This window comes from Petaurus breviceps, unplaced genomic scaffold (assembly GCF_028583685.1).
Source record: "Petaurus breviceps papuanus isolate PSGF00001 unplaced genomic scaffold, PetGlider_PUasm1.0 90823, whole genome shotgun sequence".
In the NCBI taxonomy this organism is placed as follows: domain Eukaryota; kingdom Metazoa; phylum Chordata; class Mammalia; order Diprotodontia; family Petauridae; genus Petaurus; species Petaurus breviceps.
The window spans coordinates 2,569,075-2,584,684 of record NW_027187352.1 but is presented as its reverse complement, the minus strand read 5'-3'; the positions used below and the strand labels follow the sequence as shown (position 1 = coordinate 2,584,684).

The 15,610-nt window shown below is 39.9% G+C and overlaps 1 protein-coding gene across 4 annotated transcripts in view; it reads left to right on the top strand.

Moving 5' to 3' along the window:
* RAB6A (RAB6A, member RAS oncogene family) overlaps positions 1-13,530 on the top strand; it is an 84,168-nt gene extending 70,638 nt beyond the window's left edge. For all 4 annotated transcript variants that reach the window (XM_069070820.1, XM_069070819.1, XM_069070818.1 and 1 more), the window contains exons 7-8: positions 10,370-10,436; positions 11,703-13,530. In XM_069070820.1, the coding sequence (XP_068926921.1) occupies positions 10,370-10,436; positions 11,703-11,767 (132 nt within the window). In that variant the 3' untranslated portion in view covers positions 11,768-13,530. The remainder of the gene's footprint in view (positions 1-10,369; positions 10,437-11,702) is intronic.
* Positions 13,531-15,610: the final 2,080 nt, after the last annotated feature.

Below are 15,610 nucleotides of genomic sequence, written 5' to 3'. Positions count from 1 at the left end.
ATAGAAATAATTGCAGTAGCCTTAAGAATTCCAGAAATAAACTGCTAGAACTGGGCCGTTTTTTCACAGAAGACAGTTGCCCTGTCATAACATTAATCCATGTAAAGGGCTTCTGTATCACTTGCACAACTTTGTGTCTGTTTACTCCCAGAAAATGGGGGTAACTGAGGCGGCTAGGTGGTGCAGTGAGTAGAGCACCAGCCCTGGAGCCAGGAGGACCTCAGTTCAAATCTGGCCTCAGACACTTAACACAAAAACTAGCTGTGTGACCTTGGGCGAGTCACTTAACCCCAATTGCCCTGCCTTCTCCCTTCCAAAAAGCAATAAATAAAAATAAAAATCAGGGTAAATCTATAGGAAAAGAACCTTGATGTGTAATCTAGCTTTATGTTTAATGACCATTCGATAAAATGTTGGCTAATTTTAAAAAGTTACTCCTCCTACCTAACTTAATTCTCCAACCCAGTTGGATTAAGCACTCTGATCTTGAAATCAGAAGCCTCCGTTCCAACATTGATCAGTTAGGAGATTTCCTGGTAAGACCCTCAAACAGCCTCTGATTCCCTGTTTATGAAATAGGGATATTTATCCTTGCCCTTTGGTCTTTATTCAACAATGTAGTATGGTTTAAACTGATACGAAGTTCCTGCTACCTATATAGCATTGTGCTACAGTTGTTGAAAACACAAGGACATAAACATTCCTTGCCCTCAGGAAGCTTTCTTGAGGGGAGAGATGAAGATAGTAATGAGTAGAGGCAGAGGCTGCCTTTGAAGAAGATGGGAAAAGGCTTTGTTAGGCTGTGGCACCTGAGCTGAGATTAGAAAGAAAGCAGGCATTCTGTTAGATGGAGGTGAGAGAAAGGGGAGGTCATGCCTTTGGAGACCACTTTTTAAAGGCATAGAAGAGGAAGATGGAATATTGTATGCAGAGAATAGCTACCAGGTCACTGTGACTGTAACAAAGTGTCTCAAGAGGAGTAACATAAAATAAGACTGGAAAGGTTGATGCAGTACATACTGTGGAGGACTTAAAATACCAGGCCAGAGAATTTGTATTTCATCTTAAAGCAAGGATTTTAAAAGATTTTTGTGTGTCATGACCCCTTTGGCAGTCTGGTGAAGTCTGTGGATCCTCTCTAGAATGTCCTTAAATGCATAAAATGGGATTACAAAGGAAATCAATTATATTGAGATACCACAATCAAAATACTTAAAAAGCCAGGTTCATGGACCCTGTGTTAAGACCCTTTCCAAGAAGCAATAAGAAATACTGGAAAGTGTTTAGTAGGTGGTTATTAGAAGTTTGTGGTGCCTGTAGAATGTCCAAGTGGAAATCTATAGAAAGTATTTAGTAATATGTGACTAGAGTTATGACAAAAATTAGGACTGGCTGTGTAGAATTGGGCTGATCTTCATACAAGTAGTTGAACCCAAGGAAGTTGATGAGCTCACCAAAAGAGAGAGTAGAGAAAGAGAATGGAAGAAGGTTAGGGATAGTCTTAGAGGACATCTATACTGGAAGATGATGATCCAACAAAGATAACAGTAGGAGCAGTCAAATCAGAGAAGTGGGAAAAAGCAGTGTTGACAGAAGCTGAGAGAGAATAGTGTAGGAGGAGGATGTGTTAAAAGCATAGAGAAGTTAAAGAAATATAAAGAATGAGAAAGCCATTGGATTTAGCAATGAAGAGAGCATAAGGAACTTTTGAGAAAGAATTTCAGCATTTCACTTGAATGATGAGGTTAAAAACCATATTGCAAGACATTAAGGAGTGGGAGGTAAAGAAATAGAGGAAAAGAGTGTAGACATCCATTTCAGAGGATTGTTGTGAGGCAAGCACTTTGTTGTATTACAAAACATGCACTATAAATGTGAGGCAGTTAAGTTTGACTTCCCATTCCCATTGTTACTAATTAGGGCCTAATTTTTTTTTCCCTTAAAATTAATTAATTTATTTTTAGTTTTCAACATTCATTTCTAAGAGTTGTAAATTTTCTCCACCTCTCTTCCCTTCCCTCTCCCCAAAATGTCATACAATCTGATATAGGCTCTACATATACATTCCAACCAAACATATTTTCAAATTAGTCATATTGTATAGAAGAATTAGAACAAATGGGAGGAACCATGAGAAAGAAAAAACCAAAACCAAAAAAAACAAATAGTCTGCTTCATTCTGCCTTCACACTCCATAGTTCTTTCTCTGTATGTGGTTGGCATTTTCCATCATGAGTCCTTTGGAATTGTTTTAGGTCATTGCATTGCTGAGAAGGGCTAAATCTATTCAGTTAGTCATCGAACAGTGTGACTGTTACTGTGTACAGTGTTCTCCTGGTTCTGCTCACTTCACTAAGCGTCAGTTCATCTAAGTCTTTCCAGGTTTCTGAAATCTACCCGTTCATCATTTCTTATAGCACAGTAGTATTCCATTGCATTCATATACTACAGCTTGTTCAGCCATTTCCCAATTGATGAGCATCCCCTCAATTTCCAGTTCTTGGCCACCACAAAAAGAACCACTATAAATATTTTTGTACTTATGGGTCCTTTTCCCATTTTTATGATCACTTTGGGATACAACCCTAGAAGTGATATGGCTGGGTCAAAGGGTATGCATATTTTTATAGGCAGGAACTGTTTTTTTTTTTTTTAAGCAATTGGAGTTAAGTAACTCGCTCAAGGTTACACGGCCAGTTATTATTTCTGGGTGTGGTGCTGAGTATCTGAGCCCGGATTTGATCCAGGTCATCCCGACACTGGAGCCGGTGCTCTTACTCGCTGAGCTATCTGGCTACCCCTAAGCAATTGGGGTTAAGTAACTTGCTCAAGGTTACACGGCCAGGTCTTTCTGGGTGGGTGCTAAGTGTCTGAGCCCGGGATTCGATCTCCAGGTCTTCTCAACACTGGAGCCGGTGCTCTTACTCACTGTGCTACCTGGCTGCCCCCAGGAACTGTTTATTAAGCAGTAGATTATTTCCTCTGAATTTTTTCATTTAAGGTAACATGTTCATCCATAGTGTTCCAGAAAGAAACTCCATAAAGAGACCCACAAGCTACATTTCAGGATTTGAGGCCCCCTTTTATTACCTATCACAATGTTTTATACCTAGTCATTACTCAATCCGTATTTGTTTGGTTTTGATTACAAACTTAATGGTAGCATAGGTTCAGTCCCAGTTGTTTACCCTTTGCTCTTCTAAAGTTGATTCATTTCTATCATTGTATTTGATAATTTCTTTAATGAACCTCTGTAGGCAGAAATTCCTCCTAGTTCACCTATTCAATTCCCTTTTACTTTTGTTCTCTTTTTAATTGACTCCTGGTATACTCCTCTAGTATTTTTGCATAGAAATGACCAACAGAATATACTCTAACAAGTCCTTTGAAGCTGGTCCAGTAATGGATCTATTGTGTACCTTAATGTGCAGATTCATGACTAGAAGGTTGCTCATCAGTGGTTGACATGGGGTGGGAGGGGACCGCATAGCAGTTTATGGAGTGGTTAAAAATACAAAAGGGCCTTTAATTATTACAGTTCTCTGGTTCTGTAGTGATTTTAAAAGGAGTTTAAAAAGGAGTTGACAGAAAAAGGAGCAGCAAATAATCATCATACAAGTTTTTAGGCTGCTAATTAACGTCAATTGTTGATGTTCATAATATGTAATCTCTCAGTGAGAATATTATAAGGCCTGTTAAAGAAATCGAATCATATAGCCAGATCCAGTCTTGATATAAATCCAGAAGATATGTATGATGAGAAACAGAGAGAGAAAATGACATTTGTTGGTTAGAGCACTCAGGTATTAAGGAGTTTCTTAGTGCTACCTAAAAGAAATAGAAGAAAACAACACAATGAATAGATCCAAGTTGGAATAAATAAATAAATTAATTAAATAATCTTTTCCTCTATTCAGTTTCCTTTGCATTTTCTTACCTTTACTTGTACTTATCACTCTATTATGTATTAAATTAAGATTTACAAAAATGGGTTCCTCACAATCTTGTCACAGTAAGGAGTATAAATACTATTTCCATTTCACATTTCCATTTTAACTGGAACTTAAAGTGACACCATCATCACACAATTTGTAAGTTCTGGAGCCACCTAATTCTGAAGACTAATTAATGGTTTTGTCTACCACATACATCTCTCTACAACTAAGATCCAGGTCTGGTGCTGATCAGAGGTTCCTTGGGGGCGCAGGCAACAGAGATGTCACAGTATATAGCATCTCTCTTGAAAAGAAGTATGACTCAAATGAGATAATGTTGGCAAAGCATTTTGTGAACTTTAAAGTTGTATAAGTGGGTATGGAGGAGTAGTAAATAGGAAGCCAGCCTGGGTTCATATCTTGCCTCTTACACTTGCTGGGTTTGATCCTTTGTACATCAACCACTTAAACCTCTATGTCACTCTTTTCCTGATAACTCTGAGAGGTACTCACTGCTATTCTGCAGTGGTGAAGAGAGTTGCCTCACTGGGAGTTCCCTATACTAGCAAAATTAGAGATCTAGATAATAAATGGTCATTTGTTCTTAAAAATAGATTCTTTGGTTCTCTGAATTGGTTTGATCCTCACACTCCCTCTGAGGTTTTTTGTTTTTTATTTTTGGAGAGGGCAAGGTAATTTGGGTTAAGTGACTTGCCCAAGGTCACACAGCTAGTAAGTGTGTCAAGTGTCCAAGGCTGGATTTGAACTCAGGTACTTCTGACTCCAGGGCCATTGCTGTATTCACTGCACCACATAGCTGCCTCTCAGTGAGTTATTTTTAAAAGCATTTTGTAAATTTTTGTAAAGTGACATAAAAATGAGAATAGTTATAATTAACTTTAAAAGCTAACAAAGAAAGTGTGGTCTCTTTTTTCTCCTCCTTTTAGTGATAATTACAAATAAATACATCCTGACCCTCCATTTCTTCCAAGGAAGGAAATAAGAGTTTTAGCTTAATAGACCTGTCAGCTTTCAGGAGCCATAAGGAAAATGATTATTATACCTCCAAGTTATCGTTCAGTTTAGGAAATTTGTCCTGTCAAAAGCAGGCGACTACGTGAATCCTTTATATTACTAAAGCAAAAAGTTTTTTTTGCTGTTTTGCCAGAATTTTTTTTTCCTTTTCAAGGGCCCAAAGTTACACGGCTAGGTTTTTTTGTGTGTGGGTGGGTGGGATGTAAGTGTCTGAGGCCGGAACTGAACCTAGGACCTCTTGATTCTGGGGCCAGCGCTTTACTCACTGCACCACCTGGCCGCCCCTCGGAATTTTCTTATAAAAGATCTTCTGTGGCCCCAGAAATTCATAATGGTTTTTTTATCTTGGAGTTTCTGAGGCAGTGTAACAGGCTCTGCAGATTCATGGCCTCCAATAGTAGTTTGCTACCTAGTCCTAATGTGACAAAAATAGTGGTTTACCAAAATCTTTTTGCAATATGTAAAGCACTGGCAGCATTATGGGGGGAACTACATCTAGAATAGCTGTGTCATGTGTAGGCCAGTGAAGTTTGCCTTAGCCACCGAAGTGATTTGACTAGGTAAAAGGGAGAAGCCAGTGCCTAGTTTTTCCCTAGATAGCATAATAGATAGAGAGTTGGGCTTGGAATCAAGAGAATTTAAATTCAAATCCTGCTTCAGGCACACTAACTTTGTGACCCTGGGCAAATCACTTTACCTCTCTTGGACTTAGTCTCCTTATGTGTTTGAGATGATTTCCAACATGAATTCCCAGCAAGTCATCACTCCCATCTTTGCCCAGACACCCAGTGACAAAAAACTGAAGTTATTCTTTACCTTTAACTATACCTTGCATCCTTTTACCTTCTTTCATGAAGTTTTGGTTCCTCTTCTGAGGTCAAGCAGAACAAGTCAGTCTCATTCTTCATCTGATATTTGAAGACAATGATCACATCTTAAAAATGTTTTCCCCTACTTAACATTTAACTGAATTTAGCTTCTAAACCTCTTAATTCTTTTGTAACCTAGACCTTAAATTAAAAGTGGGCAAACTGATCTGCCCAAAATTCCATACCAAGTTGAATTCTCTTGTACCCAGCAGAATTAAAACAACAACTAAATTGCCCACTTTGTCATCTAATTAGTTTCTAAGCTTTACTAAGTCTTCATTCCCTGCATTCCTCTCCCACAGCCGCCATTTTAGTTCAGGCTCTTGCCACCTTGGGCCCTCAATTATTAGAACAGCCTAACCTGTCAGTTATGGTTACATTCATAAGCTCCTTCTTTCCTAGTTTGCAGGGTGTGGTAGAAGAGTCAGACTACTCATTGCTTTTTATTGACTTTTCCAAATTCTCCCTCTACCATCATCACTCAGAAACTTTTCTTCATTTGAGATTCCTTCAGTCTGTATCACCCAGATTCTGGATGATAAAGATTCTGGTAGCTGTTATCTGTTGTCTGCCATTCTAGAACACTTTTTTCTTCATTAATGAGTTTAGTACCTGTCTCTCACATTATTTTCTCTCCACCTAAACTCCTACCTTCATATTCCTGTACTTCAGCATATGTATTGATACTTTTACACACACCCTAACTTGCCATTTTCTCAGTTTAGTCATCTTCCACAACTCTTCCATTTTACCTCATGTACACCCGTCATATGCTTCATCTTGCCATCACCTACAAATGTTCTGTTATCACGGACTCTGAAATTCCTTTAAGTCATCATAATATTATTTTTTCTTCTAAGACCCCTTTGTACTCATTGTGCCCTTCACTTTCTCTATCTTCTCAGTTCTTTCTAGGATTTTACCTGTTATTCTCTATTCTTCTTCCTTTCCTATCTTGACTACTTTGTTTAATAGTTCAACAATACATTATTCTCTATACTTGTAGTGCCATATTTACAGCACCCATGATCACAACAAAGACCATAAGTATCGCATGACGTTCAATCACAAAATAATACCAAACTCTCCAGGTAGAGGATAGAACTGAAGCATTTATTTAGACACCAGGAAACTGAATCCCAAAACCAGTAAGCCAATTCCATCATAGTACCAAAGATATTCAGAAGTCATAATAACACTTGAGAGCCACAGCATCCTTCAGCCTTTCCACAAACCAATACAAGATCAGTATCTACTCACAAAACTCTCTATCTCCTTGCCTGTATGTCCTTTCTCTCCTACTGTATGGCTGGCTCTGACCAGCTTCCTGTGCTGTGCTCCCCCCTTCAGCAAATTCCCTCACAGGTTCTATGTGATTACATTAAGCTTATTAGGGGGCAGAGTTTACTTTCAAAGCAGGGGAGGTCTTCAAACTCCCCCCAGGTCTATTAAAGGGCAGGGAAGATCTTCAAATTCCCATTCCCATTACAATACTCCAGTCACTTGTCCACTAACTACTGATCATGCCTTGCCAAGCCCTAGCCTTGATTTATTCTCAGATCTTCTGCCTTCATTCCTGTCAACATGCTTATTGGATCCACTTCAGATTTGTCACATAATCACAACTTTGCTCTTACTACAAGGCAGGCTTTTTGCACCTCCTTAATTTATTCATTAATCTACTGACTACTTCCTGCTGCCTAAAAACAGGAGTTTATCTCCCCCATCCTTAAACATTTTCTCTTGACCTGACCATCTCTACTAGCTATTGTTCTGTACACAGCCAAAGCCCCTTGAGAAAGTCATCTATGGTGAGTGTCTCCTTCCTTTCCTGTCACTTTCTTAAACTCTGCACTGTGACTTCCAACATCAGTGTTCGGCTAAAACTGCTCTCTTCAAAGTTACTAGTGATCTTTTAATTGCCAAATGTAATGATCTTTGTTTAATCCTTATCCTTCTTGACTTCTGCACGTGTTGATCACTTCCCACCTTTTATTTTTATTTTATTGTATTTTTATTTATTTTGTTAAACATTTACCAATTACACTTTAAACTGGTTTAGACTGTTAGATAATCCCTTCTGGCAGTATGTTTGACGCCTCTGGTGTATAGTATAGAGTTGACAAAGTGCTTCACATGCATTTTCATTGGAGTCTTACAACAGCCCTAGGTGGTAGATACTGATGTTAGTGCTGAACAGTGGTGCAGAAAATTACAGAATTGTCTGGGTCTACTATAAATTTGTTACATAAGCTCAACTGAATCCTCATTGCTGCCAGGCTATCATTCTATGATTCAATAATTAATAGTACTCTCATTTCTTGATATTTTCATGGCAGTGCTCTGCCTTCATTGTCCTCAAACCTATGTGACTGCTCTTTTTCGATCTCTTTGTTGGATCTCAGTCCAGGTCACAACCACTGATCATGAATGTTCCCCACAGTTCTGTCTTTGGTGCCCTTCTTCCTCTTTGCTGTCTCATTTGTTAATCTTATCAGTTCCCATGGTATCAATTTTCATTTCTATGAAAGTGATTCTATATGTAGCACTAACCTCTCTGCTGACCTTCAGTCTCACATCTTGAATTATTTCTTGGACATTTAAAACTGGATTTCTTGTGGGCATCTTAAAATTAGCATGTCCAAAATGGACTTCACTGCCTTTTCCCCAAAAACCCTTTCTTCTCATCTTCTCCATGCAAGGGTGCCACCTTCCTCCCAGTCACCCAGGCTCCCAGTCTCTTTGTCATATTCAACTTTTTACTTGAACTTATGCCACATATCCAATCTTGTTGCCAAGACCTGTCCTTTCTACCTTTGTAATGTGTCTTGTATGTGCCCTATTCTCTCCTTTGACACTGCCACCGCTCTAGTGCAGCCCCTTATCACCTTGTACCTGGACTACTGCTGTAGTCTCCTGGTTGGTCTCCGAGCCTCAAGTCTCTCCCCATTCCGGTCCACCCTCCATTCACTTGTTACAGTAATAGGTCCAGCCATGTCATCCCCTCCTCATACCCTATTCTATAAACTTCAGTGGTTTCCTGATATCCTCAGGATCAAATAAAAAACCCTTTCTCTGGCTTTTAAAGCCCTCTGCAATTTGGACCCATACCTTTCCAGTCTTCTCAGACCTTACACTGCACCATGTACCCTTGTGAATAGCAACACTGACATTTTTATTATTCTTCACACATTACATGCCATTTTCTGATAATCTGCTTTTTTTCATTTCTATCTCCTATGCCAGCAATTCCTTCTCTGTTCATCTTACCTCCTGGTTTCCTTAAAGATTCACCACAAACACCATGTTCTCCAGGAGGCCTTTCCCAGTCCCATTCTTCCTTTCCCCAACACTGCTAGTGTCATCCTGAGCTCACCTTCACTTTACACTTTATTCTTGTATGTACTTAGTTGTTTGCATCTTGTCTCTCCCATGTGAGGTCCTTGAAACCAGGGATCTGTTTTTGCCTTTCTTTGTGTCCTCAGGGCTTAACACAGTGCCGTTTTTCTGTTGTGACATGAACTAGTTCTCAATTAAGAAGCCCAGTCTTGAAAGGCAGTATAGCACAGTGGATAGAGAAATAGGCTGCAGGGCACCTTTCAGTACTTTAGGCAGGCAGCTAAAACTTATTTGTTTTACATTTTAATGGAAGAGTATTAGGCAAGCTTCTGCTTTAAAGCCCATCTAAAATGTTTCCTCTAAAGGCCCTTCTCTCCTCAGGCCCCAGATGGCATGTTGGTTGTACCTCTCTGAACCCATATATATATATATGTCTGTTGTATCTACAGTCTATCCTGTAAACTCCATTAGGGCAGTAAGTCCAGAAAAGAAATTATGCTAGAAATAATTCTTTTCTGGACTTACTGTGTAATCTGGGGTAAGCTCTTATGAAGCCCAGGTTTCATTCCTTTCTTTTATAGAAAATTCCTAACCAGACTTGTGGTTTCATTGGTGTGGGGAGCTCCCTCAAGAATTTTAACTTTGCTATGGTTCAGTCATTTCAGTCGAGTCTGACTCTGTGACCTCATTTGGGCTTTTCTTGGCAAAGGTACAAGAATGGTTTGCCATTTCCTTCTCCAGCTCATTTTACAGATGAGAAAACAGAGGCAAACAGGGTTAAATGACTTGCCCAGGGTGAAACAGCTAGTAAGTTTCTGAGACCAGATTTTAACTCCTGACTTCGAGCCCAACACTATATCCAATGTGCCATCTAAGCTGCCCTTCTGACTTTACTTAGAAGGTAATAAATAGCCACAGGCTTTTGAGCAGAGAAATGACATGATCAGTTCTGTTTATAAGGAAGATTAGGTATGGAAGCCCATGAAGGATAAATTTGGAGGTAAGCAGAGAGTCAAGGCAGGAACTCTTGTGTGACGGTTGCAGTAGTCTAGGGAAGTGGTAATGAGGGCTCTAGAAATGGGAATAAAGAGATTTTTACAGGGAGATACCAAGTTTCTGTCTTGGTTTATACTGATGAGGTTGGCTAAATCCTTTCTCTGTTTAAAACTTTCTTCCTTTCCTACCCCCCAGCTTTTCCGACGTGTGGCAGCAGCCTTGCCTGGGATGGAGAGCACACAGGACAAAAGCAGAGAAGACAGTATCCTTCATGTTTTTTGCCTCACTGTGACTTCAGAGAGTTTTATTTTTAATACCAACATTGTTAGGGTAGGTGGGGGGGAGGATGGTACTGCCTTTAACATGAGGCCTAGAGTTCTTAATCAAGGCACATTCCCCCAGCATACTGCTGGTTCCCATGAATCAGTGGCCAGGAAGCTGAGTTCCTAAGTCTCCTGCTCCTGCATGGTGTATCCCAGTGACTTAGGGCCATCTCCAGCAGGGCTACCATAGTCGTTTCTCTGCTCCTTCTTCCCTTTCAGCTTCCTGTGTCATGCTGGTATGGAATAATGGAACAAGCCTCCTTTGTATTCTCTGCTATCAGAGAAAGGACAAGATTTTAATGACATTTATTCCCTCTCAGTATAAGTTTGGTTAGTTAAAGGAATGTGTATGTGTCTCTCTGTTCTTAAACTGTTACCAGCCAGCCAACGCTTATAGACATGTATTTAAAGAAACAAGCAGTTGTATAGAGATGCCAACGGGGTAGACACAGCTGTGTTGGGTGTTGCTGGAGATGTGGGGGGTTCTGAACCACCCTAAGGTAATGTGCTTATGTCAAGAGAGAGGGCTCTCTCAGGGTATTGCCTGGCAGCTAGACTCTAACTTCTTGCTACCCTTAATCTTTTAAAGTTCATGTGTCCTCTTTAATCTGTTCTTCTTTCACTTCATACTCCCATTAGGCATTTGTGTTTGCCTGTGTGTGTGTCTAATATATACCCCTAATAAAATGATTAGCTCTTTGAGGTCAGGGAACAGTGTCTTACGGTATCCTAGGGTAGTGAAGAGAAGGCTGTACTAGGAGATCAGAAGACAGGGGTTTCTATCCCAGCTTTCAGCCTGCTTGTTGTCTGGCCTTAAGCAAAGCCATTCAATGAGAGTGATGATAACACTTCTACCACCTTATCCCACAAGTCTTTGAGGATTGTACCTTATAAAACCATTTAGTGCTATAGAAGTGAAAGCCCTGAGTGTATCTACCATCACTGCTGCCAGGGGTTCATTCTTGGGTGCAATCCATGCTTGAAGATATTTGAACAGGTGCAAGACAAGGGCAGCATTCAGGTGCTTTCAGATCCCAGGAAACGGTTTTGTTTTTGTTCTTCCTATTTCATCTTCCTCATTTCATTCATTGTGTGCAGGTGTGAGGGTCTATAGTTAGGTCATAGCTTCATCACTGCAGGAGTCTGAGGGCCCTGAGCAGGATGCTACCTTCCCATTTATTCTTCCTTAACTTTTTTTCCCTCAGTGATTGACATAAAACTGGAAAAGCCTCAGGAGCCACCAGTTAATGAGGGAGGCTGTTCCTGCTAATACCATGTGACTCCTTGAATCCTTCCCCAGAACCTCACTGCTTTTGCCCCCTTACTCTTCATTGACTGCAGTGTGAATATTGGCTTGAACCTTCCCCCTCCAGTAATAACGTATTGCGATTCATCATTGCTGGCTGTCTCGTGGAGATGATCTATTAGCTTCACAAGCGCGCGCGCGTGCGCACACACACACACACACACACAATGTCAGTGTCTTCATTATTTATATAAAAAAAAAGCCAAAATATTCCAGCATATTCCAGTGATAACTTTAAAAACTAGGTACATTTTCTTAACATTTGTTCCTTTTTTAAAATATGTTATGATAGTGCACTTTGAAATTATGGAAATCTCAAAGGTCTGAGTTTGACTTGGTTAAGGAGCAATATGTTCAGAATAGCACTCACCTTTCTACCTGATCTTTCCCTCTCTCTCCCACTATTCCCCCAAACCAACCTGCCCCTGATACCTTTACCCCTGCCTTACAGAGCAAATTAGAAGTAGTCCATTAGCAGTCAAGGCAGGCAGATTTGGAGTATCTAAGTCAGCCTTCAGCATTAGGAATAACCCAAGCCCCTGTTCTTGGGCAAAGATTGATACCATGAACCTTCTAGCTCACTCATGGAATTCCCTTGAGACAAAGCCAACTGGCATTATAGAAAGAATAGTGTTCTGATGGGGGATAGGCTTAGGGAATGATTCTTTTTAATGAGTCAGCTTGAACACATTGAAGGGAGCCAGTTGATAGTGACTGAGAATCTAGTCTCTCTGACCAAGAAAAATGACTCCCTTCATATGTGTTTATCCAAACACTGCAAGCAGCAAACAACCAGATATTTACATCTATGTTGCATTTTTAAAAATAATTGTACCCATTCCTCTTAGTAAAATTGGAAAGACCTTATGGACACTCCCCCATCAAGGTTTTAAGACTATGAAGTGGGAGCTCTGCTACGCTATTGAGAAACTTTAAAAGCAACAGATTTTTTCCCCCTCTTTCTGTCTTTAATGCAGTACAGACAAGGCACTGTGTAAGTATAACTCCCCAAAGAAAGAGTGGAAGGATTTCAGGTTTGACCCTGGTGTAATTGGCAGAAAAGGTTGTAAACAGAAAGACAAAAACCCTCAGAAAAAAATAGCACATACTTTGCTCAGGATATTTGAGGTCAAGTTGGAGAGGGTAGCAGTTTACTTGTAAGCCCTCAAAGCCTTTGTGGACAAGGATAGAGAAGAAATGAAATGAAAGATTATGCAGGCTTATGCCGTTAATTTCTGGCCTTTTTGTTGGGTCTTCCAGGTCGGTTTGGTTTTTTCCATTAGATCTGTATAGTTTGGTTAATTAACCAGGAATTTAGTTTTATATTTAATTAAGCTACAACAATTAATACAATTAACAATTTTTCCTTCGGTGATATTTATTTCCTTGCCTTTGTTCCTTTTTTAAAAAAATTCCTATCTTTTTGGCTGTTGTGTCAAGGAATCTGTCTCGAGCTTGGTCAGTGTGGCGATATGTAGCGCCTCCCCACCCTCCAACCACCATTTTCCCCCACCCCCAGAAAAAAAAAAACACTGCAAACAATACACTAGGAGTGCACCCTTTTATCCTTTACTAGTTATTGTGAGATTGCTGTGTAAGTCAATAAACACATTTGTAAATACATTGTTTGCAGAAAGAGAATTGCGGAGTTATAGTGCAGGATGGCCATTCCAGAATCTGTTGTAAACATTGCTTAATAATATAATAAAGGTGAAATTTCAATGAAACATCATCCCCCTCTGTCCTTTACCCTTCAAAAACTAACAAACTGGGAAAATCCGCACTCAATTCCTTTCCTCCCAAGATCCTCATTGTCACCAGGAAACATGCCCCAAGTGCTTCGATTATGGAACTAAATGGAAGAGTCCATCAGCCGGGGTTTTAGGACTAGCATTAGTCTTCATACTAATAACTTATGTTAAAAAAAAAAAAGGCAAATTGGGATAGAAAGTGCTTTTATAATGCAATATTGTTGTTATAGGCAAGTTTTTTTGACATGGCATGTCCTGAAATAAATGTCAATTAAATATGACACGGATCAATCTTTTTTTAAGGTTCTAGTGGATAGGGAACGGGCCTCAAACTTTTTTGGAAATATTGGATCCTTTATATATATATATTTTTTTGCTTTTTGGAGGGGGGGGCAGGGCAATTGGGGTTAAGTGACTTGCCCAAGGTCACACAGCTAGTTAGTGTGTCCGGTGTCTGAGGCCAGATTTGAACTGAGGGGTCCTCCTGACTCTGGGACCGTGCTCTATTCACTGCACCACCTAGCTGTCCCTCCTTCATGTATTTCTTAAGGAAGGTAACCAGTTTGTAGCCTTTGGTATAGATCTAAGCATTCTTGGGGAGAGGGATGGCAAACTCCTTAATTTGGGATCCTGTGCTCAGTGGAGTCTTTATTAACTTGGTTTTAACAGTAATAATTGGGAGAGATTCTGATTCCGTGGAGGTAGCTTACCGTGTTTCCCCAATAATAAGACACTGTCTTATTATTTTTTTGGACAGAAAAAGACCAGAGGGCTTATTTTCAGGGGAGGGCTTATTTTAATGAACATTGACAGCAATTTTAATAAACAGGTAAATGTGAACAAAAAAATGTACCTTTATTCAATAAGCAAATCACTGGGGAAGAACAGGATGACGCGCTCACTGCTGCAGCTCTGATTGGATGCAGCTTGGAGCGCGGCATGCGTTTCACTGGGGGGGGGAGGGTGCATACAGAGGGTACCATAATGTAGCATGTAGCGCAGGGGATCACCTTCACTACAGTAGCAATCTCAATAGGGCTTATTTTCGGGGGAGGGCTTATTTTAGAGGAATCTTACACAGTAAGGGGAGGGCTTATTATCGGGGAAACACGGTAGTACTGACAAATTCACATGAGGCTGACCTAGCTGCCTCATCTATAAAATGGAGAGAATCATACTGGTACTGCCTACTTTAACAAGTTACAAGATAAAAGTTGGCTGTAATATTGTGAGAAGCACACTTGTGGGGATGCCCTCAGGAAGATCCACAAGATAGACCCATTCTCACTGTAAGAACTTGGAAACAGTGGGCAGAGGAAGGGCTTTGTAAGCTTCTCTTGAGGAAGTGGATGTGGTGCTCCCGAGGAACACTCACACTGATGCACAAGCAGGAATGAGGTTAGACAGTTCTGCCGTTCTTGTCAGACTTAGGGTTGTTTACTTTCTTCATTACCCTACATTCTCTCCTTATGCAGATTACACAGGTATGCTAGTGAGGATCCTTGTGACCAGACCTGATTCCTCAGGTTTGAACTGGTTGCCTCATCCTAATCTCTCTAGTCCCCCACAGTTTGTGAGTGTTAATTATCTCCCAATAACATCTGTGGGAGCAAAACAAGGTACCATAATATCCCCTCTTAGAATATGACCCATCATTTTTTTAAGTAAATAGTATTTCATTTTTTCCAATTATGCATAAAGATAATTTTTAATATTAATTTTTCAATGAGTTCCAATTTTTTTCCCTATCTGTCCACTTTCCACTCCTCAAGATGGCAAGCAATCTGATATAGGTTATATATGTGCAGTCATGTAAAACATTTCCCCATTAGTCATGTGGTGAAAGAAGAAACAGAACAAAAGGGAAAAACCAAGAGAAAGAAAAAACAAAAAAGGTGAAAATAACATGCTTCCATCTGCATTCAGACTCCATAGTTCTTTCCCAAGATGTGGTTAATATTTTCTATTATGAGTCTTTTGGAGTTGTCTTAGTATTGCTGAGAAGAGCCAAGTCAAAGTTGATCATTGCACAATGTTGCTATTACTATGTTCAGTG